The 24,990-nt window shown below is 51.1% G+C and overlaps 1 protein-coding gene across 2 annotated transcripts in view; it reads right to left on the bottom strand.

The window, feature by feature from the left end:
* Positions 1-21,621, bottom strand: part of MBD6 (methyl-CpG binding domain protein 6) — a 33,245-nt gene extending 11,624 nt beyond the window's left edge. For both annotated transcript variants that reach the window (XM_084836606.1, XM_084836605.1), the window contains exons 1-8: positions 21,286-21,621; positions 16,868-17,021; positions 15,508-15,644; positions 15,312-15,414; positions 10,237-10,402; positions 8,452-9,705; positions 4,616-5,154; positions 2,240-2,381 (exon numbers count right to left, since the gene is read on the bottom strand). In XM_084836606.1, the coding sequence (XP_084692732.1) occupies positions 2,240-2,381; positions 4,616-5,154; positions 8,452-9,705; positions 10,237-10,402; positions 15,312-15,414; positions 15,508-15,620 (2,317 nt within the window). In that variant the 5' untranslated portion in view covers positions 15,621-15,644; positions 16,868-17,021; positions 21,286-21,621. The remainder of the gene's footprint in view (positions 1-2,239; positions 2,382-4,615; positions 5,155-8,451; positions 9,706-10,236; positions 10,403-15,311; positions 15,415-15,507; positions 15,645-16,867; positions 17,022-21,285) is intronic.
* Positions 21,622-24,990: the final 3,369 nt, after the last annotated feature.

Here is a 24,990-nt window from a genome sequence, read left to right as displayed (position 1 = left end):
TCCCTGCACCTCCTTCTCCAAGTCATTAATAAAAATGTTGAAGAGCACTGGGCCCAGGACTGAGCCCTGCGGTACCCCACTCGTTACCTCTCTCCAGCTTGAGAAGGTCCCATTGATAAGCACTCTTTGAGTCCGATTCTGTAGCCAACTGTGGATCCACCGGATCGTTGTTTCATCTAGCCCACTTCGAGCTAGTTTGCTCATCAGGATATCATGGGGCACTTTGTCGAAAGCTTTGCTGAAGTCGAGGTATATGATGTCTACAGCATTCCCACGGTCTACAAGGGAGGTGACTTGATCAAAAAATGAGATCAGATTTGTCTGGCAGGACATGTTTTTGACAAATCCATGTTGGCTTCGAGTAACCACGGCATTGTTGTCAAGGTGCTTCCAGATGGATTGCTTTATGATCTGCTCCATAATTTTCCCAGGGATTGATGTCAGACTGACTGGTCTGTAGTTCCCAGGTTCCTCCTTTTTACCCTTTTTGAAGATAGGGACAACGTTAGCCCTCCTCCAGTCATCTGGCACTTCCCCCGTCCTCCATGATTTCTCAAAGAGAATAGACAGCAGTTCTGAGAGTTCTTCTGCCAGTTCCTTTATGACTCTAGGATGCAGTTCATCTGGCCCTGGAGATTTGAACTCATTCAAAGTAATGAGGTGTTCCTTGACCATATGCCTGTCGATCTCAAGCTGCAATCCTGCCCCTTCAGCCTGTACTTCACCTTTGCCAGGGGGGTCATAGACCCTCTTTTGGGAGAAAACTGAGCCAAAGGAGGAATTGAGCACCTCTGCCTTTTCTTTGTCATCTGTTATCATTTTGCCATCCTTATTTAAAACAACCATTTATTTCCTCTGCCTTTTACAACGCACGTAGCTGAAGAAAGCCTTTTTGTTGTTTTTAGCATCCCTCGCTAACCTCAGCTCGTTCTCCGCTTTAGCCTTCCTGACGCCATCCCTGCAATTCTGTGCTACCTGCCTGTACTCTTCCTTTGTTACTTGGCCTTCTTTCCACTTCCTATGTGTGTCCTTTTTTGTTTTCAGGTCATCCCTAAGCTTTTTGTGAAGCCACATTGGCTTCTTCTGTTGTCTTCCACCTTTTCTTCTTGTTGGAATTGTTTGTGATTGTGCTTTGAGAATTTCCTTTTTTAAAAGTTCCCACCCATCTTGGACTCCTTTTCTCGTTAGCGTCGCTTGCCATGGGACCTTACTGATCATTGTTCTGAGTTTATTAAAATCAGCTTTCCTAAAATCCAGGGTACGCGTTTGACTACACTTGGCTTTTGCTTCCCTTAGAACCAAGAACTCAAGTACAACATGGTCGCTCTCCCCCAGAGTTCCTGTAACTGCTACTTTATCCACTAAGTCATCTCTGTTGGTTAGGATCAAGTCAAGGATAGCCGATCCTCTAGTTCCTTCCTCTACTTTCTGTAGGAGGAAGTTATCCGCCACACAAGTCAGGAATTTCCTGGAGGGGCCATGTTTTGCAGAATTTGTCTCCCAACAAATATCGGGGAAATTGAAGTCCCCCATTACTACTACATCATGCTTCCTTAAAACATTGGCTATTTGCTTTTCAAAAGTTTCATCCTTGTGAAATTGATAGTACAAAACACTTAAGCTGGGACAGCTTCTTTCTGTTGTGAGATAACCACTCCCAGGCTCCATTCAATCTTGAGTTCCACGTTATCAAATGTGCTTATATGTAGGAATGACTTCTGCTCCCCTGCTCCAGGAGTCCCGCTTGTGCCTTTCTCTCAGCCTTTCCCAACCTGGTGCTCTCCAGATGTGTTGGACTGCAACTCCCATAACTCCCAGCCAGCATGGCCATCTGGATGGCACCAGGCTGGGAAGGCTGCTTTATCTCATCTTCCTCCCAGGAGCTGGCACTATAGAACAGAGCTGGGGAATCGCTTTTAGCCAGAGGGCCAAATGCCATTCTGAGAAGCTCTCGGGGGCCACATTCCAGTGGTGGGCGGGGCCTAAGCCAAAGGGGGTGGAGCCAAAACCACCAGCATATTTTAGCTCAAACCTCTTCCTGCTAGTAACTAAGCCTTAAGGGAGGCATTTCAACTTTTCAGAAGGGCGGGGGGGGGGATGCCCCATTCAAAAGCTGGAAAACTACAAATGATGAGCAGCCAGGGCAAAGGAGGTGCGGCTAACTGGGAAATCCTGGAGGGCCGCTTTCGGCCCCCAGGCCAGGGGTTCCTACCCCTGCTATAGAAGGGATTTAACTCACCCAGAAGTGTGGTACTCAGCAGTGGGTTGACAAGCTGGGGCATCAGGGAGTTCAGCCGCCCTGAGGCGCTGGGGGCGCCCTCAGTAGTCGTTGATGTCGTGCCAGTGGAGGTAGGTGCCGCAGGAGTGCTTGCCAGGCCAGTCTGAGGCAGAAAGGAAAAAAGAAGGGTAAGGCGGGAGCAAAGACACCGGGACAAAAACTAAAATCTTGCTGCTGTGGATAAAGACTGCCATGGTCTATCCCACATAAGGCTTCTATCCTAAAAGCTGGTGGTGTTTGCCTTATCAAGATGCAACATGACAGGGCATCTGACCCGTCAAATAGTGACCTATCGGTTATCCAAAACTTTGTTGCCACCATGCCATCATGCTCCAGGGTGACCGAGAAACAAAAACCATGATAGGGCTACACAAATAGACACAGGCTTGATTCTTAGTGGCTAGGGGTGCCAGGAATAAGATACATACTTAGTCTCCAGCCCAGTCGTATTACCAAGAGAATGTCTTTGGATCCCTTGCACCGAAGTGAAAGGCCGACACCGGCTCCTATTTGGACATGTCAAAGTGCTGCATTTGGGGGTACTGTTGCGCTGGGGGCAGAACCTGCTTTCCACACCCTGGATGGCCTGGCCCTCACCAGCAGGGGCTCTGTGTGCAGAGAGGCACTGAATCCTGCCATGGTCTTTGCAGTATTGAATCACTCACCCCCGCCCCAAGCCGCCATTATGATGGGCATTTTGCTGGCTGCCAAATAAATAGTTTAGTTATCGAGGGAGCAATCCCTGGGAGGTCCCTGGGAGGGCAGCTCCAGGGCCATAGGATGGAGTGGATCTCCTTAAAACGGGAGGTCCGCGGGCACAGGAGGCCCACCCTCGCAAGTTTCCTGGCTGCAGGTGTGGAAACTTCCACTGCCCTTGCCACTCTGCCATCAGTCGCAACAAAAGGTGGTGCATACTGCAGGCAGCTCTGGGGAGGGATCCACAGGCTCCAAAGCCCTCCCGCTTCCCCAACATGCCTTGGAGCTGTTGCACTGATTTTCCCTATTCCGCCACCCCCCTCGGTGTCCACCTTGCCAGCATAAGCCCAGCCGGGGCTTTGGAACTCGTGGATCTTCCATCATGGATGGCTCTGTGAGGAGGAGGAGGAAAGGCCACATCTAAGGGCTCATGCCACTAGCCGGGGAGAACTCTCGGGGTGGCCCCTCCCTAACCTTCCCAGGGGATACTTGAAGGCCTGCGTGCACCTTGAGGAAGGAGGCAGAAGTGGAGAATCCCAGCTGACCAGGCAGCTCATGTCATTGGCTCCTAAGGAGACCGCCAACAGTCTGAGACAACTCTAACTTTTGATTGTTTGGAACGTTTTTGTGCTTCGTTTTGTTTTAGTATTTTAAGCTGTGAACTGCTTCTGGCACTTAGACAGAAAAGCAGCATATAATTGCAACAAACAATCAGAATTACAAAAACCCAATTACTTCTGCTGTAATGGAACAAGGAAAATAATAATAGCAATAGCAATAATAAGCATCTACATAGAACATTCCGTATATTCAAAGCACTTCACGTCGTCTCAATAATCCTTACAACAGTCCTGCAAGGTATGCCAGTATTATTATGCTCTTTGCAAGACGGAGGGGCTGAAGTTAAGAAGCAATAGCTTGCCTAATACCTTCCAGTAAGTTCATGATCAGGGTGGGATTTGGCCCAGGGGCTTTTTACCAACTCTGTATCATAACCCAGGACAGGCAACCTGTTGCCCACCAGGTGCTTTGGGCTACAACTCCTGTAAATCCCAGCCAGCATGGCCAATGGTCAGGGATTATGGGAGTTGTAGTCAAAAACAACTGGAGGGCACTAGGCTGCTTTCCCCCTGTTGTAATCAATTATTACTTATAACTAACAGTGCAATGGATGTATCAATATGGGAAAATTAAATATTAAGAGACTGAACTGCTGGTCTTGACTTTTATCTTGGACCTCATGGGCAACCCAGTTAGAAATTGTGTCAGCTCTTTGGGGTGGTTTTGCTGTTGCTGTTGATACTCGGTAAAGCAGCACTATATAAAATCATACACTATTACTATATTAAACCAATAAACCACTCGTTTCCCAGTAACTGCAGGCTGTGGTCTGGAAGCCCTCTGCTACTTGCAACTGTCATTTCCCCCCTAAATTAGCTGCCTATCTGTGACCAAATCACACAGAGTTCCTTTGGAGGCTGACTGGCATTGCCCAGATGCAGCCTGCCCCCCGCTCCCCCAAGCCCACCTCTCACTGTCCCAGCCAGGGGAGAAGCTGCGCGGGTGCAACTTCTCATCCCTTCCTCAAGGCTTTCCAGGAGGAACGGAAACCTCGGCTCACCTTGCACGCGGCTTGCTTACCTGCGTGGGGCCCGGCCCAGCGTCGGAAGGGCCCAGGCTGGTCGCCAGCAGTGCTGAGTTTAAAGCTAGGACAGCCGGAGGGGTGGAAAGTGCTGGGAAGAGCAGGGGCTGCAGAGCTTCGGGGAGGCCGGCGAATGGCTCCAGTAGGGGCTCGGTGGCCGCTCCTTCCCTCTCCCCATCGCATGTGGTCTCTGGCAGCGCCAGCAGGGATGCCAGGAGTCCGCTCTGTTGCTGCAGCAAATCCAGGCTGGGCAGCACCAGGGGCAGCAAGGGCTGCCCCTCTGCCTCCCCCTGCAGGCTCAGCGGGGGAAGTGGCGTCTCTGGGCCCAGGGTCAGCGAGAAGGGGAAGGAGCCCAGCGGGAGCAGCCCAGGAGGTAGCGCGTTCCCAAACGGCAGCACCTGTTCCTGCGCCAGGAAGGGGAAAGGGTCGGTGCCCGAGGGCAGCGGGCAGCCCAGGGCCCCGCCCTCCATCGCGCTGGCAGCAACGGGGCTGGGTGCTGGAGGGGCTTTGGGAGTCAGAGGTGAAGCAGAAGCGGCACCTGCAAGAGAACAAGGGCACAGACAAGGCAGTGAGGAAAGGCGACACAGCCACCTCAAGTGCACTTTCCCGGAATGCACTGCTCCACGCCAGCCCTCTTCCAGTAGGGCTGGCACAGGAACCTGCATGCTAGAGACTAGGCTGGGGTTGGGCCCTCCCGATGTTTTGGCCTACAACTCCCACCAGTCCTCGCCAGCATAGCCAATGGAGAAGGATGATGGGAGATGTAGGCCAAAGCACCTGGAAGGCTGCAAGTTGGCCACCCCTGGCTTCAGCCCTTTCTAGCCTGATCCTCACCCATGTACACGTAGAAGCGTGTCCCGCCGAGTTCAAAGAGGAAGTCTTCCCTTGTGAGCGTACACAGGGTTACAGCCTTACGCTTGCTGGCGATGTCACCACATTTTTTGTGTGGCAGGGCTCCTGTAACCTTTAGGCATACGTGCCAAGTAAGATTCCTCAAGGGCAATTTTTCCCAGGACACAATGATGGGGAAAGCTGCAGCGGTTTGATTTCTGTGATGCAGCTGTTTTGTCCCCTGCCCCCCAAATGATAGCAAGCCTAGGTGGGAAGCAGCAGGCCCAGCACTTAAAATTCAGTGGCCAGTGAAGTCTTCTGTGACCCTGGACTGCAGAAGTGGGCAACCTGGTGCCTCCAGATGTTTTGGACTACAACTCGCATCAGCCCCTGCCAGCATAGCCACTGGCCAGGAACTATGGGTGTTGTAGGGCCACAAGTTGCCTGTCCCTGCTCTAAAAACCTGTTCTGCACAACCGTTACAGGTGCAGGGGTGCTGCCCTCCTTTGTGCCTGGTTACCCTAAATCCAGCTCACCTTGATCCCACACCTGCCACAAAGCCATGGGGAAAGCCCTGACCCATTCTTAGCCTGGCCAGGCAAGAGCATTCCTTGCGCGGGGAAGGATCTGCCCTGATGCAGAGGCCAATGGCGGTTATTACAGAAAAATCCCCTGCTATTAGCAGCACACAAGGTGTGAATTACGTCCTCTGCCCTGCCTTGCTTCCTTTGTAACATCCCACGGTATCTTTTACCTGTGATGAGAGAGAGAACCAAACTACGCATGATACTGAACCAGGAGTGGGAAATCTGCAGCGCTCCAGCTATTGTTGGGACTACAACTCCCATCATCCCTGACTGCTGGGTGGGGCTGATGGGAGTCGGGGTCCAACACATCACCAGGGGTGTGCGCAGAGGCTCCTAATCCTTGTGAAAATGCCGTGAATCTTTTTTCTTACTCCAAATAGCGGCACAGTGGGCCCCTAAACAGGACTGGTATGGATGTATGCAGAGTGCAGGATGTGTGTGTGTGTGTGTGTGTGTGTGTGTGTGTGTGTGTGTTTCTGCCCCAACTGTGGCCCTAGAGAAAAACACCCCTTCCCTCGCCAAAGCCACTCTCAGCCCCAGGGAGGAGAATCCTATTGGTGACAATGGAGGAAAGGACTAGATCCACCCTCCCCACTGTCCTGATCGGGGGAGTGGGTCCTGGGTGCACTCTTTAGAGTTTATTTTTTTAAGTTTTACAGATTTTTGCATTGATGCATTTAACCTTATGTGTAGTTTGGCCCAAAGGCACGCGCTCAAAATGTGGAGGCATCAGCGATGAAGCGGCCAGTAGAGAATACTAATGCAAGCTTTATCAATGGTTCAGGGTGGGGTGGGATGATTACCACCATTTTTGGACCGTGTTTCCAGAACAGTGATGCAGGACAAATGCTTGCATTTTTTAAAAAAGAGAGGTTCTGGGGCCTATGCCTACATGAGACCCCTGTTTTCTGCCATGGAAGGAAGTCCAGATCCATCAGTATTATTATTATGTCATCAATGTGGTTGGTCCTTCACAGAATACAAGAGGACAGATCCTTGCCCTGAGGAGCTTACATTGTAAAATTCAACTCAGGAGACAGCAGAATTCTAGGTGTGTGGAAGCAGGCATCACTGGTTTGGTGGTGAGGGAAAGACTATCTGTACATGCTCATGGGTTTCTTTCATTTTCCTTTCATATTATTTTACAGCTATTTCTTTGAAGAAGGGTAGTAGGGCCAGAGGGAAGCTCTAGAAATCAGTATGCCCCCCGCTCCCACAAAAGGTTTTGCCTTGCTGATCATGACTCGCTCTTTAAAAATGGAGGGGGTGGGTGGTACCAAATGGTGCTCTGCTGAGCAGCGGACCCTGCTCAAGTGAACCACAAATTTAAGCAGTCACGTTTCCCCACACACCTGGAAATGGATGAACCTCACCCTGGGAAAACCACCTTCGTGATCAGTATTACTATCCCATATCCAGGGATGCAAACCTTTCACAAAATTTAGGCGCCAGCATGATTTTATTCTGGGCCACACTTCCCCACAATCTGGTGCCCTCCAGTTCTGTTGGTCAGCAACTCCCATAATCCCCCAGCCAGGGGTTTATGGCAATAGTAGTCCAACACATCTGGAGGGCGTGCAAGTTAGGGAATGCTGTTCTAGGCACCAGCTAGAAGAAACTGGCTCCAAGCTTTTTTGGGACTGTGGGCACATTTGGCCTTTTGAAAGTGCTCTGGGCACCACCACAAATTAGTTGCTGTGTGGGGATGGAGGGTCAATCACAGAAAATGTTGGGAGCACCCCCCTTGTCTAAGAGAGAGAGAGAGCGCGAGCACACGCACATCCTGTCTATGTGCTACTCACTCTGGCTTCTCTCTCTGGCTCCTCTCTCCCCCCGCCGCTCCTCTTTACTTCTCTCTCTTTCTCTCCAGATCCTCCCTCCCTCCCTGGCTCCTCTCTCTCTCTGCCTTCCCTATTAAAGCCAATGGAGCAATTCGTTCATTGGTTTTAATAGGGAAAGGGAAAGCCCCCCTACCAAAAAATGGCTGCGGGGGGGCTGTCACCCCCCATCAAGGACCTAGTTACCCCAAAGGACCTTGGGGGGTGGGCTTCGTCCCTCAATTCAGCTGTTTTTCAGCAGGCGGGCCTTCCCCTCCCCTATGCAAGTGAATGGGGAAATGGTTCCATTTACTTGCAGAGGGAGGAAATAGCTTGGTGGCCACCCCAGCCAGGCCTCGCAAGCACAGCGGCACTTGCGGGCACAGTATTAGGACCCCTGTCTTACGGAGCTGTATGGAGGCCTTCATTTTCAAGGCCAGGGGATGAAGGAGCCCAGTGGCCGACCACTTCCTACCTCACTGAAGAGGGGGAGATGGCTTTGTCCGCCAGTGGACAAGCCTCACTCAACGACTCCTCCCAGTCCTTGGAAGAGGGGCTTGCCCCCAGGAAGGGCACCTCCATGCATACACACGCACATACCTGGGGGGCCGTGGGATCCGAGTGGGGAGACAGGAGGTTTTGGCTGCGGGGGGCTCCCTGAGAACTGTTCGGAAGACGCCGAGGCCAGCTGCCCGAAGAGACTGAGGAGCTGGCTGTTGAAGTCCTGGAAGGAGGGCAAAGGGTTTGGGCTGTCGCCAGCAGGGCTTTGGGGCAGTGGTGGGAGGCCGGGGGTCGGCGAGCTCACAGGAGGGGCGAGCAAGCTGAGCAGGGACGACAGCGGCGGCACCGGGGCTGCTGAGCTCAGGGCTCCGTTCTTGGCCTCTCCCGTGGGCGGCTGGTCCCGAGGCCGGGTGTGGCGGGCCGGCGTCTCCTCAGGATGGGCGGCCCCGGCCTGCCCTGAGTGGGAGTCCTTGAGCAGGCGCAGGACAGTAGGGGAGCGGCGCTGGCGGCGAGGGGCCCGCCCCCCCACCACGGACAGCAGCAGGCGGCTGGGTAAAGTGCTGGCAGCCAGCTCGTCGGGACGCCCCCTGTTGGCCAGCTGGGCCTTGGCGGCTGCGCTCAACAAACTGCTGGCTGGGAAAGAGCCTGGGCCCTGGGGATGGAGGAGCAGCAGGCCGGGCGGTCCTTTGCCTTCCGGGGCAACTCCTAAGGGCACTGAGGGCAGGTTATTGCTGCTTTGGTTGGTTAAGGCGTTGGCCAGAGGCGCTGCGTCCAAGCCGGAGGGTTTGGGAGCTGGGCGGTGTCCAGAGAGGCCCTGCTCCGAGGAAGCCGAGGAGTGCCGAGAGCGCTGCGGGGAGGGGGCCGCGCTGCCTGCCGGTGATGAAACAGAGGAGAGGCTGGTGGGGGCCGGTGAACCAGCCGCACTAGTCTGAGAGCCCAGGGGCACGGGGCGACTGCTCCAGGGGCCACCCTCCGGACCAGGCACCACCTCATCGGGCGGGGGGAAGAGAAGACCGCTGGAAGGGTAGGGCCGGGGTGGTGCGTCCGGGAGGGCCTTGCCAGGCAGGAAGGAACCCCCGGCAGCATTCAGTTCAGCGGGGAAGGCTGGGCGGGTGTTGCCGTTGGTGGTGGCAGGTGGGCGGCCTGGGAAGACGTCCCCAAAGAGAGCGTTGTGATGGTGGGGAAAGGAGGAGGCCTGGCTGGGCCAGGCGTTGCCGTAGCGATCGGAGGGGCACTGCAAGTAGAGTTCCGGGCCCTTGGCCAAGTTGGCAGATGCTTTGCTGGGAAGGGTCTGTTGTGGGCGACCGCTGGGTCCTGGCGTGGTTGGGTGAGACGGCTGAGCCAGCCCGCCCCCTGGAAGGCAAGTTCGAGGCAAAGGCAGTCACTCCCAAAGAAGGACAAAGAGCACAGTTCTGAAGCAAACTGACTGATTGGGGGGGGGAGGATAAAGAAGATAAAAGCCACCAAGGGAGGGAAAAAAAGGAATATTTAAGACCACAGTGACTTCCTACATGTTTGGCGCACACGTTTCTCCTCAGGGATAGTGGTTCAACAGTTCCATTGGCGTTGCCTCGATTTCTGAAATCTGAAGCACATTTCTGCCCCCCCGCCCCAGTTTTGAGGTACACTTCATTCTTCTAACTGAAAAGATTAAATTTAGTGTGTGCATGGAGAAGGATCACACACCCTGTGTTTCTGTAAGTGTCACTGAATTAGGTGTGCCTTCTGTCTGCAAGGGAAGGAAACCCAGAACCGTTACTCGCGGAGGGACACAACGGGCTGGCTGAGCAAAGCCAGGCTCCTGGTGCTACAAAAGAGCAGCAGGGTGTGTGTATGCATAGACAACGGAAACATGCCCCCCCTTGCAGAGGAGAACACAGTTACCTGGCCCCAGATGTGGCAGGCTTAGCGGTCCGTGACTCTCCATGCTGCGGTAGAGCGTGGCCATCGCCACGATTTTCCGCCGGTGGTTGCACAGCTTGGTCATGTCCTCGTCTGCCTTGGTGCCTTCGCTCCCCGTCACCATCGCTGCCGGGTCGAAGTTGAAAACCTAACCGTAACAGGGAGAGAATTAAAAACCGAGGGCTCGCTTTCCCCAGACTTGGAGAACTAAGGCGATGAAGGAGAGAGCAGTGGGTGTCGAGCCCTCCCTTGGCCCAGAGTAAAACCAGCGCTGTGGCTGAGCATCTGCCATGGAGGCCCATTGCCACATCCCCCACACTAATCCTCTGCATCGATGGGCAGACCGATCCTACACGTTTTCTCAGGAGGGAGTCCCACTGATTTCAGTGGGATTGACCCCCACTGAAGTGTGCACAGGATCGCAGCCCAAAGGGTAACCTCTCCAGGAGGCTTCCCAAACTGCCACTGTCTTATGTATTTCTTTAGAGCAGGCGTGCCCAAGGGCCAAACTGCATTTCGGAGAAGCTTTCAGGGGCTGCATTCCAATAGTGGGAGGGGCTGAATGCAAAGGGGGAGAGGCCAAAATAGCAGCACATTGACGCTTCAAGCTCCGACTTCCAGTAATTAAGCCTTAAGAGAGGCATTTCAACCTTACAGAATGGGTGGGAAAATGAGCAAAAGCCCGGAAACCACCAACGATCAGTGACTGGGGGGAAGGGGTGTAGGGACAGGGGAAGTAGGCATTGTCTTCTGGGGAACCCCGGAGGGCCAGATTGGGACCAGAGGTGGGCCAGTTAGGTCTGCACCCGTATTTAACTGTACGGCCTGCACCATCCCATTGAGTCAGGGTGAGTTCTAAAAGCAAAAAACAAAACAAAAAACACAGTCAGCTCCATAGGTTTTATCTAAATCAATGACATTTCCCCACACTTTTTCAGCTTCACACTGAGCCCCAAAGGCCAGCCTCTAACCACATTTGTGAAAGGTGCTTGGGTATAGAATTCAGTGAGTCCTCAGTGTGCAGGAGCTCCATATTGGGGCGGGCGGGGGGCAGAGGGAGGGCAGATACTGGCAACAGCCGTGCTGGTTAAATATAATGGCAGAGATGCTGTCGTGAAATAGTGAGTCCGTGATGGATCTCCAACATAATGGGAGAAAGCATTCTCTTGTAAGGTTATGCTGGGCCAAAGACGATGAGGACTTCTCTTATTAATTAATTAATTAATTAATTAATTAATTACATTTTAACCCCAGCCTTCCTCCAAGAAGCTCACAGGGAAGAATACACAGTTTCTCCCCCTCCATTTTATCCACACAACAACCCTGTGAGGGAGGTTAGGCTGAGATTCTGACTGACCCAAGATTACCCAGTGAGCTTCCTGGATGAGGGTGGTATTTGAACCCAAGTCTCCCCAGCCCAAATCTAGCTTGCTAACTGCAACACCACACTAATTGTGACTGTCATCTTAATAACCACATAATGCACATTGGTGCAGATTCCTTCCACTAATTCTTCTCTACATAAAGGCAACGTCAGAGGTAGGAACAAGAATAGAGGGCTTTTCCTGGAGATGCTCCCAGCAAGATACAAACTGATACAAACTTGTGCAGCAAGCCCCAGCCCTGCTAACCTAATTGTGCACTAGCAGAAGCTGAATCCTGCAACCCAAATAAACTGTGCAAGTCAAACAGAACTGCATACAATTTCCATGATTAATTCTCTTTCTTTGCTTTCGGAAGAGGTGCAATCAGCTATACAAAACACTGCAACACCCTCTACACACAACTTGAAGTCGTGATTTGCCACTTTTCTCTAAATACTGCCCTCGAGTTTATCTTTGTATCAATAAGGACTAGGAACTTGCTCTTAAAAAAAAAAAGAAAAGAAATTCTCAAGATGCTGAAGTCTCACACCCATTTCCATGCTTGTGTGGCACGTTCGCTGGAGCATCGAATACACAGACCTCCAGTTATACTTTCCCCCTGTGTGGCAGGTGGGTGCTCCCCAGCCATGGAGGCGGAGGTGGCCAGAAATGACATCCAAGAGCCAAAAGAAGCCACTGAAAAGCTCCTCCTCTGAATCAGGCTGTTGTTTTTTAGGGCACAGGTAGGCAGACAGAAGATCTCCAGATGTTTTCAACTTCAGCTCCGAGAGCCCCTGCCAGCATGGCCCATGGTTAGGAATGCTGGGAGCTGAAGTCCAAAATGTCTGGAGATCTACTTTCTGCCCACCCCTGCTCTAGGGAACCCTGGAATGCTGGGAGTTGCAGTCCAACATGCCTGGGGGGCACCAAGTTGGGGAAGGCTGTCCTAGGACCTACTTTCAGGGCACACAAGTTTGCACACCTGGCTGGCACTCTGTGCAAAGTGAGTGTGCACCCAGAAATATCCCTCCTTCCCTCAGAATCCTCCGCAACGTGCAGGGGTTCCTTGGTAAGACAGCTGCCATGGAATGGAGTTCCTGAAAGGTTGAGAGATCAAAAGCCAATGCTCTGCACAGGGCTAGGAATGCACTGCTGGCAGAAGGGAGTTCTGGATACGCTGCCAGCTTCTACTACCGACGAATGACACGCTCTGACCCCATCCAAGCCCAACACACACACGCACATCCCGTTCCTTTCCAAAATAGCTACCAGAGGCCGGTGAGGTGAATGATTACCTCGTTCATGGATCTAACATGCTGTTCTTCAAATTAAAGGGCAGAATTTGGCAGAACTGTAGAGGGCCGGGTCTTATTCTAGCCCTAGAATCACAGAGCTGGAATGACCCTTCCAAATCATTCTCAGTCCATCTCTTGACCCTATGACAGAAAACCCTGCATTGCATATATCCTCTGCAACCTTATCCTCTGCTTATTTTGCATAATTTAGTCTTACAATTCTAAACTATTTTGCATATTACATTCTGGTTTTCTAGTCATGAGGAGGAGCTGCAAGGTGTTACACTGCGTATTGAATCCCTGCCCTCAGACAACTAGAAATATTATTAATAATAATAATTCATTCCATTTATGAGCCACCCTATAGCCAAAGCTCTCAGGACGGCATAACACAATAAAAACATATACAGTCGGACCAAAGAAAAAAAACACAAACAGTGCAATCCTATACCTGTCTTCTCAGAAGTAAGCCCCATTGAGTTCAATGGGACTTACTCCCAGGGAAGTGGGTTTAGGATTGTATCCTAAAATAATTTAAAAGCTACAATAATTTAAAATGGTTTAACTGGCTTCTGAGAGCCCACCAGATGTTGGCCTCATACTTTCGGGCACATCTTTGTCACCATGAGGGCTAGAAACATGCTGAGGGGGTGGGGTGGGGGAAGGAAGGCTGAGATTCTCAGGACGCAGAATGCTGCAGCCACGGTCACATCTGGGTCAGGGTCACATCTGGTACAACTTCACAGCATCCACATAGTCCTGCCAGTATCTAAATTATCCCCAACCACATGCCTAACTAGCCTTTCCCTGAAAATTTTGAAGGAAGGACGCTCTAGAATGTGGCAATGGGAACTTATCATTGAACTGCTCATGCAGTCAGGACATTTGTCCTAATGTCTAGCCCTCTATCTCCACGGTCAGCAGCCAGTTTGGCCAGAGGGCCACTGTGCAAGGAGGACATGGAGTAGCAGACCAAGGACTCCACTGCTGCCCTGCGAAGGAGAAGGCCGTCAATCCCTCTTGATCATGGCTCCCTCCATACACACCCCTTTCACCTCTGAAAGGCACCCAACATCCCTCCTGGAGCCGGACTTGGGCCTGGGCCAGGGGTACATCAGTTGACAAGTATCCTGCTTGCAAATGTCTCTCTTTCAGGTAGCTGAATGAGCCAAGCAGCATTCCTCGAGGATCTGGATTTGGCTCACAGGCTGCCATATGCCAAAACTGTACTCATAACTTCAACCCGTTGATTCCAGCCAGCCCTTGTTATCATCTCTCTTCTTTCTGGCAATTTTCCTAAGTAAGCGATTGACACAGTCCTCTTCTGCATCTAGCTTCCAGGGCTAAATATCCTTGGCTATTTATGGGGCAAGCTCCCAAAACTGTTGGTCTGGAGCACCAGCACCCAAGAGGGTGCACCCACAGTGAAAAAATCTCCCAAAGCTGGGCACTGAGCCCCAGCACCCAAACATCTCTGGCACCCAAAAAATGTGGACTAACACTGACAGCTGTGGACTGAGCCCCGGCACCCAAAACATCTCCCAAAGCTGGGCACTGAGCCCCTGCACCCGAGAGGTACACCCGCAGTGTAACTCCCCTGGCGGCCTTGGGTGCTCCGTGGAAAGAGAAAATGGTGGTGTTGGAGCGGTGGGCACTTTGCAAGTCTTGGGGAGTCTGCCTGACTTTGCCACCCTCTGGAACTGGGCTCAGCTACTAGAGGAAAGGGCCGTGGCTCAGTGGTCGAGAACATGCTGTGCACCCAGAAGGTCCCAAGCTCGATCCCCGGCATTTCCAGGTAGGGCTGGGAAAGACTCCTGCCTGAACCTTGGAAGCTGCTTCCTGTCACCGGAGGCAATATGGAGCTAGATGAGCAACGGTCCAGCTCACTATAAGGCACCTTCCCATGTTCCTGCTATCTCCCTAGTGCCGTCTCCATGTTTTGGGGGGCCCTCGGGCAAGACACCCTCCATGGGCCCCCTCCCTCAGTGAGTCCGCCTTCTCACCGCCATTGCCCCCGGCTGCTCTTGCCCCTCAGCCTCTGACTCATCCTTGCTACCACTCGCTGGCTTAACAGGCAGAGAGCCAGGGAGCAGCAGGCAGGGGCATCTCCAGCTCCTCCTTCTCACCACCCCGGTTGTCTGAGTCAGGGCAAGAGGCAGATAAACAAGCAGGTTGCAAAGGTAAAGAGGAGGAGCAGGTCCAGGGGGCTCTTGTCAGCGGGGCCCCTGCGGAGGTGTGGCCCCCTTGGCAGATGCCCGACCATGCCAACCCTCGACGCCAGCCCTGTATTTACCTTTGTTCTCCTCTAGTTACAGGGATTCTTCTTGCTTGAAAATTCTGCAAAACCCCTAGCCTTGAGCCCCTGTCAACACCAAACCCAAATGAGGCCCTCTCGTACCTTGTGCACATTGAGGGGACACTCCAGGCCACACTTGCAAGTGCCGTCCGCCAGCAGGTACGCACGTGTCTGCTCCAACGAAGCCAGGCTTGTGCCGCTAGGACTAAGAGAAAGGAAGGAGGGAACGTTAGGACTAGTGCCAGGGGAGAGGGAAGGGGGACGCACAGCCCTACACCACAGCTGGGGCTCGGCTTACCTGATATAGCGCACTCTGCCCTCCTCCACTCTGCGCTGCCAGCCCACAGGCACAGGTGTGACTGCTGGGCGCCCACCTCGATCCACACCAGAGCAATCATCGCCGCCATTCATTGTGCTCCCTCAGCGCTTGGGCACCTGAAAGAACCCAGATGGTCACTGAGGTGGCAGGCACAACAATGGCTGGATGGCACCTGGAGCTGGAACGCGGAGTGGGGGGATTCCACCAGATAGTGGGGCAGGTGGAGAAGGGGGGGGGGAACTATAACCATAGTCACATGATCTCAAGTCAAATCTAAGTTGGGAAAAAGGTGGCCTAACCGTACAGGCCAAAGGGGACAGGCCAGACAGTATTAAGGAGCTGTGGGTCTTAGGGCTTCAGCTACCTACGCAAACAAGACACGTGATAAGATTTCAGCATTAGCCACCCTCAAAAATGTCAGAGTCTTGGGGCACCTTAAAGATGAACAAATTTATTTTGACGTAAGCTTTCGTGGACACTGTTCACTTGAGGAAGCAGGCTATAATCCACGAAAGCTTAAGCCAGAACAAATTTGTTCAACTTTAAGGTGCCCCCAAGACTCTTTGTTGTTTTGGTTGCAACAGAAGAACAGGGACACTCCCGAGCCTCCTATCACCCCCAGGTGGGCACTCTGGCAAAACCAGCAGCTAGATGCTGACTCTTTGCCAGCCTGGAAAGGTGAGATCAAATCTAGGATAGTGAGAGGCTCCGTGCCACAGTTGAGGGTTATTATTAGATGAGCTAGGAAGAGAATGGCTTAAAGCCAAGCTACACAACCAGCAGAATCGCAACACAGTCCTTCTGGGACTGTACCACTTCAAATTGCAGGGGAGGGGAAGGCTGCAGTTTTCTTTGCAGAGAGAGATTTTAAAAATAATGATAGGGAAGCATTCGAAAATAAAAACATGTGATTTCCCCCACTACCAGTGGCAACCTGAAGTGGCAACCAACAGTCCCAGAAGGACTCTGCCATGTGATTCTGTTCAACATGGCAATCAGACTTTAGGATGGGGAAAGGAAGAGGGACCATTGAGCAGCAACAAAACAGAGGGGACAAACAGGCCAGGGATGGTGGGAGATGTGGGGAGGGGAAGAAACAGAGTGGCACAGCAAGAAGGGAGGCATCAGTAGTATGTGCGGGGCCCAGGACTGCAAAAGTTGTTTGAAGCGAAATCATCAAGGAGACAGACTGTATTGCCCAAGCCCCCAGTGCCCCCCTCCTCCCCACACTCACTGGACAGCTCTGACCTACTAAACTCTATCAGGAGGGAGCTGTGAAATGGCAAAGAGCTGGCTGATCCTTTAATCCCAGCTCTGGTCTGCTGAGGGCTCTGCCTACCTGCTCATGGCTGCAAACCTCGCGGCAGGCGGTGTTAAGGGTGGGCACGCTCCCTTGGGGCACTCATCGTCTGGCAGTGTCTTTCTTTCAGGGGTCCAGGTGGTGCCCAGTCCAGCGAGCTCACGCCCACTCTGCCAGCCACACTAGCCTACACCTGGAACGGAAGGAGGACGTTATGCTGTGGCCCCGAGTGGAGAAGAGGGAAAGAGATAAGTCGATTCTCCACCCAGCCTCCCCCGATAGGAACCATCTGGGCCAAAGATTTCTGCGAGTGCTAGGACAATACTCAAGGGCACTACTGCTCCTTCCCCAGGTCAGCAAAACTTCTTGTTGCCTTGAAATGAGGCACACATTATTTTGTGTTGCAGAAGGAAGTCAAGCAAAGGTTGACATGTAAAATGCATGCACAAAATCACATCCCTCCTTGCATGCCTCACTGATCACCCTGGAGCAAAACAGGCAACCCCCAGTTTTGGTCCCCAAATAAGGAGGGAGGACTCGGATCCCCCCAAACTTCACTCAGATCCCCACAGACACACAGACCTTCCCCCGAAAACTGTGGGGAAATGTGCACACTCCTGATTGTGCCACCCTGATTGTGAGGTTGGATAAATGAGTGTGAAGGGGGAAACTAAGCTGGCAAGCATTTCATTTTCATCTCATTTCATTTATTACATTTCTATATCACCCAACAGCCAAAGCTATCTGGGTGGGCTGGAGATACTGATCCACATTTCACCCCACCCTTTCTCCATCCCTCTCAAATCAATGGCCTGGTCTACACAGTCAGCAGAATGAGGTGGTAGAATTCTTAGGTGATAGAATAGGCTATAAACACTGCAGATGGGGCAATATCATTTCCAGTGTTCCCCTATATCTCCTTGCAAGTAAAAAAAAAAAATAGCAAATTTGGTAGAAAGGTTTTAATCCAGCTTGCTCCCTGCTATGCTAGTTTTCTACTTGCAGGGATGTATTTCAGTAGGAGAGCAATACTAAATGTGACCTACGACATGCAGTGTAGAGGTTGTGGGTCCGAACTCTTACCACCATATTCTGCTTGCAGAAGTAGACCAAGTGAAAATTCCCAGAGTGAAGGGATTGGGGGGGGGGGGGTTTAAAACCCAGAAGTCACGCCAATTAATCTGGAAGACCCCTCCCTTTACCGACAAGATCTTCTGCAATGAGTGGCAGAAAATCAACGGTGAATTTTTTGCCATGACTGCATCTCTATGCCAAGAAGATTTTCCAGTTTATTCTTCAACTCTCATATAGCTGTTAAATGTACAGGGGAGCCCTTTATCCATAAAGCAGTTGCAACCCTAGGGCCTAGGGATGAACAGAATGGAGATCTCCAGATGTTTTGGACCAATTTCCAGAAGCTCCTGCCAGCATCGCCAATGGTCAGGAATGCTGGGAGTTGAAGTCCAAAACAGCTGCAATTCTACTTTCTGTCCACCCCTGCAAACAAAGGTATAACGTTAGCACAGGGTTCTCTCATGTCACACCAAACCTTCCTTTTGGAGTGTGCATGTGGGATTTATCCCATATTTCTAAACTGGTACTAAAGGTTGGAGTGGGAGAAGTTTCTGTATAGGCATGCTGGTGCTGACTGGTGCTCAAGAACGAAAAGCTCAGGGAGTATGAGTAACAAAAAACTAAGAGAGGATGGCGAGGATGGCAGCTTTACAAACAGGTTCACAAGACTTAGTAGCCCGCAAAACGTCTGTGGGATACTGGCCTATCTGCCCACACAAACCTGTTGGCCTATACTTTACCTACTTTTGTAAAGCTTCTCTGGGTGGTTACCTGGAGGCAGTTCTTACTCACCCCAGCTGATCAGGAAAATAGTTACTTAGAAGCCTAGAGTACTGGCTTGGACACCTATGCCCATCAAGCCAGCCCTGGATTAGAGGGCAGCTTGTACAACAGATCATATGCAACCCCATTGCAGTCATAAAAACCTGATGGCAAATGGCAATCACCATTAAGGTTGCCAACTGGCCAGTGAAAAACAACAATGGTTCACAAGAAGAAGAAGTAGTAGTAGTGTGCCTTTAACCACAGCTTGATATGCAGAAATCAACAAGGGAACTTTATCATGGAGATAAGCATCATCACTCACTAATTCTGCAGATTAAGAGGCTGTTAAAGGCATAGGAGCAGGTGTCAGTTAAAACAGTGGCAACCCCAAACCCCACACAGAGCTCCATCACAGCTACACATGCATAACTCAGAAATCCAGAAAGGGTTAATAGGGACACTAACATACCAAAGATTGGCTCCACTCCTTCACTGGTGGAGCCAGATGTTGGTGGGGCTAGGGCACTATAAAAAGCAGGTCTCCCACCTCAGACTAGGCAATTGAGGAAGGGCTATTGTACTCATCCTCTCAAGCCTTGGTTGCAGCTGGATGGGGAATCTTATCAGAAAGCTGTAATGAAACAGCGGGAGAAGTAAAACATCCCTCCTTGCTTTCAATCTGCACTGTGATGTTTACTTTCCTTCTCCTGAGAATCTAGGAACTATATTTTTTTAAAACTTCAAACCCCTGTGAAGGAAACAAGAAAACTGGAAGGATAAAAATCCTTCCTCTTTAACTGCTAGAATTATGGTAGCCTGTTGTGCTAGGTGCTGCAGAGGGTGAAACCGAACCCGGGTAGGCAGGAGAGCTTGTTGTTGGTGTAACTGTGGGGAAAGGACAACCCAGCTACCCAGATGAAAGTGCCTAGAGTAAGGCTTGGGCTGTTCTGGTTGGCTTCCATAATATGTGACTGTACTGCAGGCAGAACATGTGGAAATCATGTAAGGACCATGGTATAAGGTGGCAGGAGAGTGGGAAAACACTCTCTTGCCCCTTGTAGCCCTGGCTGCTCTGTAGGCTTCACAGTATAATGGCAGTTAGCTATGTGGTCTGGACTGTCCAATATGGGTAAGTATTTTCAGTTACTGTGATCCTATGCACATGAGGAAACGGTTAGGCCTCTCTCATATGTGTGGCCACACTCTGATTACCTTTCAGCACAAGGCCAGCTTGTTGGTTATGCTCTGCAAGGTGTTGCCAGAAGTTTTTTTTACTGTTTTCAACAAATGCATAATTCGGAAGGATCAGGATTTGCCCAAGCCATGATACAAATTGGCAATAGGGGAGACTAAAACGTAGCTCTTTTCTGGCACTATTGTACATATCCAGCCTGTACTCTGGTAAGCCCAGCCCGCCGGTTACTGCGAGAAATGTCACAGCACAAGCTAGACATGGGTAAGTTATATAATATTTTATTATATATTTTAAGTAATATATTTTATTAGTTACTGTTTGGATCCATCCCAGTCAACTTCAGCTAGAACCACCTGTCATCCAGGTGTCCCATTCATTCAGGTATTCCTCCTGCCCTGGTTGCCCGGAGTTTCCCCCACCTGATATACTAATTCTCAAGGAATAAAACAGGGCCAAAATACTACACAATTCCACCCCCACCCCCGTCCATGTTGACCTGGGGACAGAGGCAGTTGTGTGACCTGGAGCAGAGAACTCTGGGAGAAGAGAGGTATGTGCTCTGCCTCAGACATGCCTCCGTGACCATGAGAGACTCTCTTCACCTCTTATTCGAGCTGTAGTAAAAGCTCCTAATCACCACTCTGCTTTTTTGTGGCCTTAATTTCTCTGAATCCCATTTCAGCTCTGCACAGAAGACGGTAGAGCGGGAGGAACAGGACTGGATGCCAGTCCTCCTCCTCACTCTCCACACACAACAAGGACTGAAATTCTTCAACATAAGTATGGGAAACACAGAGACAAGGTTCCTGTTGATGTGTAAACCCCTTACAGGGAGCTGCGGGGAATTACAGTTTATGACATGTCACCCTCCTACCTAAAAGCATTTGCCACCTGCTGTTTGGGGGCCTGAAAAGGGTGGGGGATTCAAAGTATAGGGGCATGCTTCTGATACCACCCCTCTCCTGCACTTGGGCTCTGGACGGCCTGAGTCCTTGCAGAGTTGGCCCAACTCTTGGTTCCCACCGCAGCAGCAGCTGAATTTGTGGGAGAGGGGTCTGGACTCCCCAGTCAAGGGAGGCCATACAAGGCAGTCAAACGCTCCAGCACTTTTCCCCCTTAGCAGTTCGTGCGCCTGGATTGGGGGGGGGGGCTGTTTAAGCCCCGGGCCACGATTCATTCCAAGCTTCTCCCCTTCAGTACAGAAGAACTACCTAAGAGGTGGCCGCCAAATCTTCCTTCTCCTCCCCCGCCCCCCCCCCCCCGAAATTGAAAGCTTCCATAACTCCAGCAGAAGTTTGAACTGTCAAGAGAAGGCGAAGGGGGAGATCGGCTCGACTCTTGGCGCTCGCAACTGCCTCGCCTGTGTCAAGCGCGCCACCCAGTCCGGCCGGAGAGGGTGCCCAGGGCCCCCGCTGGCACTCACCTTGGTTCATGGTGCCCCCTCCCCAGCAGCAGCTGCAGGCTCCAACTCGTCCTCCCGCCCCTCCCGGGGCTCCGGCTGGTGCCCCACCTGCGGTGGGTGCCGGGCGGGCGCGTGGGCAGGGGGTCAGGGTGCAGGGGATCGCTGGTCCTCTCCACCCCCACCCCCCCAGTGCCTGTCTCACTCACTCCCTCCCCCCCTGGACTCAGTGCCAGGAAGAGGAGGGGGTAGAGCAAGGGAGCTTCCTCCCTGGCATGCGCACTGGGGGCCGGGGTGAGGGTGGAGGTTGGGGTGGGGGGGAACAGCCCTGGGAATTCCGTTCCCGTCCTCCTCCGCTGTGCGCTCGGGGCGCAGGAGCTGCGCTTTGCGCACGGGGCTCGCGGCAAAACCCGGCCCGGGCCCTCTGGGTTGTTCCGAAGTCCTGGTGCGGAGGCTGGAGCGGCGCGGCAGGAATCCCTATAGCTTGTTCTACGCGGCCTGCCTTGCCCTGCCCTCTTGCTCTGACGATGCGAGGAAACAAACTGCCCTGTCCGATCCTCCGAGGCGCTGGGGGCTGCAAACGAAGGGGGGCGTGTGTCTGACTGTCTTAGAGGCATAAACCACAAAGGATCGCTTTCTCCTAGCATTGTACCGAGCAGAGGGCCACTGTGACTGGTCCACGGGCACACACCCACGCGCTCCTTCCCCCCTTCTCTTTCTTACACAAGCTCGCTCGCTCGCTCTGTATGAAAGTAGAGACCGCAACAGACAGCTGCTCTAGGGATTTCCTAGGAGAGAGAGGGGAACCCAAGGTTGCCCCTGCCCCAATGGAAAGAATGGCAGAAACTTCCAAGGAAGAATAAATTCTAACTGCAGCCCGATGCACATCTACTCAGATATAGCACCATTGTGTCCAATGGGCCTTGCTTCCAGGCAGGTGTGTATACGGTTGCAGCCTACCGCTTGCAGTGTTAAAGTGCTCTTGTTTGAACAACTGTGGGATGAGAGGGGGAAGCTATTGCCTCCGTGCTTAGATTGTTGGCGTCCAGGAGGCATCTGACCCACCACTGTCACAAAGTGAGCGCTGAACTTGCATGGACCTTTGGTTTGGTGGTCCAGCAAAGCAGTTCTTGTTAAGTAATGTAAGAACTGGATTGCTGGATCAGAGCAAAGGTCCATCCAATCCAGCATCCTGTTTCAAATAACAGGAAACCAGATGATTCTGGGGAGCATACAAAGAGGCTGCATAGCCCTCCCCTGTTGCTTGTCTTCAGCATCTGATGTTTAGATACGCCAGCCTTCCCCAACCTGGTGCCCTCCAGATGTGTTGGAATGAATCCAACACATCTGGAGGGCACTAGGTTGAGGAAGGCTGAGATAAGTACAGCCTCTGAATGCAGCTGGTTCTATTTAGCTGTTGCGGCCAATAACTGCTGATAGCCCACCACCGTTCCTTTGTAAGAACCTTCTAAACCAATAATTGTCATCATTTGGCTGGGGAGCCAAATACCTGAAGGAATGCCTCTCCCTATACCTGCAGGGGGGGGGGGCTCTTTTCAAGGTGCCCTCTACTCTGACAACTACAGAAAGAGCCTTCTCTGTTATAGCACCCTGTTTGTGAAATACCCTTCACAATGTGGCTGGTGTCAATCTTGCCATCATTTCAGTGCCAGGTCAACACTAAAAGCCCCCCCCCCCCCCGGCATTTTAGTCAAGTCATTTTAGCCAAGTCAGGGTGCAATCATATACATGTTTAGACAAAAAAAAAAGTCTACATCTCAGCATCTCCCAGACAGTATGGCTGCTGGGGGATGCTGGGAGTTGTAGGACTTATTTCTGTCTAGACATTGCACCCTCAGTCTGTGTTATGTTTCGTTACTGCCTCCTGTTATTTTATGTATTACATATTTACTATTCACTGCCCTGATATCATTTGATGAAGGGTGGTTTATAAATATCCAAAACGAATAATAAATAATGGCTTGTGGCAGTGAATTCAGCGGGACCATTGAGTTGTGTGTAGTAGTATTTATGAAAACATGTTTATGATTTAGCTTTTTAGAAATGTAAGGAACTCATTAACAGTCCAGGAACCTGGGTGGTGCAGGTAGGGGCACTGGAAGGCTGGTACATATTTAATTGTGGGCAAGACCAGAACTGGGCATTAAACATAACACTGACAATGAAATCTACTTACGCTGCTTATGAAAGTTGCAACAGGACACCAGGAAAAGATGTGAAAATAGGTAGCAGACACTGGGGTTAGAAGTAGGTAGTCACAGGGAATGAAAATTGGCAGAAATTGATAAGTAGGGCGTTGTGTGGGCACTGGCATAACAGCAAGCATGGTAAATGGATGATTGTAGTTACGGAGGATGGGACAGAAGCCAGTAATATCTTACTTGGCAATATAGCAGGAATCACTTCTGTGTGGCCTTCTCACTTCTGTGAGTCACCCTTAAGCCCAGTTCCCTGTTCTGCCATGAATTTCCAGTGTGATCCTAAGCAGGATAATGTCTCACTTCAGGGGCACAAATAACGGCATGCGATGACCAAAAGTAGTTCTGAACTTGAGTTTTAAAACTCTTATTTAAGAGAACTCTGTGGGATGGAACACTACAGCAAGCTTGCATCTGAGTAGGCCAGTGATCCTAACCATGAAAAAAAAAACATATTGGTGAATGGCACTTCATGTCAAAAGATGTGACACTTGGTGGAGTTCTAGGTAGGAGAACATTGGTGCTGGGAACCAAGGTGGGGTTGCAGCCTCAAAACATCCCAGATGCTAAAACACCATCTATAACATGGTATTTTTTTAATCATTTTTTAATTATCATTTATCAATAACATTTTTATTATCATTTTTGTTTACCATTTAATGTGCATAGGGATTTTCCAATCTCCCAATCTCTTTGGTGCATGTCATTAAGTATTCCTACTTTATAAATCTGTAACTGTGGCTGATAGCAGCATAGCCGAGGTCACAGAATAAATCCTTATTTGAACGCTACACTTCCAGGCCCAAATCTCTGCAATGTTTAAATTATATAGAGTAGTGGTTGCCAAACTGTATTTCAGGGAACAATGGGATTTCTTAGAAGCTTAAGCAGGGTCCTCAAGGTTCCCTCAAAGACAGCTTGCCCACCCACTACTGATTGTTCTCTGCAATCAATGTTGCAGGAGAAAGTTTGGCACATTTGACAGTCCACTCTACGTTTGCACAGAGCTATCACTTCCCACAAACCGAATGTGCATCCTAGAATGTTCCCCAGAATCTTCCACAATACACAGGAATTCCACCGTGGAGACATGGCTGTTCCTTGGCGGGCAAGCAGATGTTCAAAAGGTTCATTGAAGGTAGCCAGTTTGAAAACTAGCCTCAATTCTCATGCCAGGCCCAATTTTGGAGGTCCTCCTCATCCCAACCCATTCTCTTTGCTTTGGGAGGCACCAGAATGGGGCACTTAAATTCTGTCATTTTGGCAATTTGTCATATGAAATTCTAAACACATTATGTGGAAGCAATCACTACTGAAATCAGTGGGACATCCTCCTGACTAAACATTGTTAGGACTGGGCTGCACTCTCTCCTTGCTTAGAGACTACTTCCTAATCCCTCCTGTCCAAGAGATTTTGTGTTTCAAGTTGCAATGTTCAATCTTAATTGGCTAGATATTTTGATTAATTAAAAAGGGACCCATTTAATCAGGGAGCAGTGTGTTACTAGTT

The sequence above is a fragment of the Heloderma suspectum genome, chromosome 2, assembly GCF_057233095.1.
Source record: "Heloderma suspectum isolate Gila_16-S chromosome 2, 16-S_ref, whole genome shotgun sequence".
NCBI lineage: Eukaryota > Metazoa > Chordata > Lepidosauria > Squamata > Helodermatidae > Heloderma > Heloderma suspectum.
The sequence above is the reverse complement of the archived record's forward strand: the minus strand, read 5'-3'. Positions and strand labels throughout refer to the sequence as shown.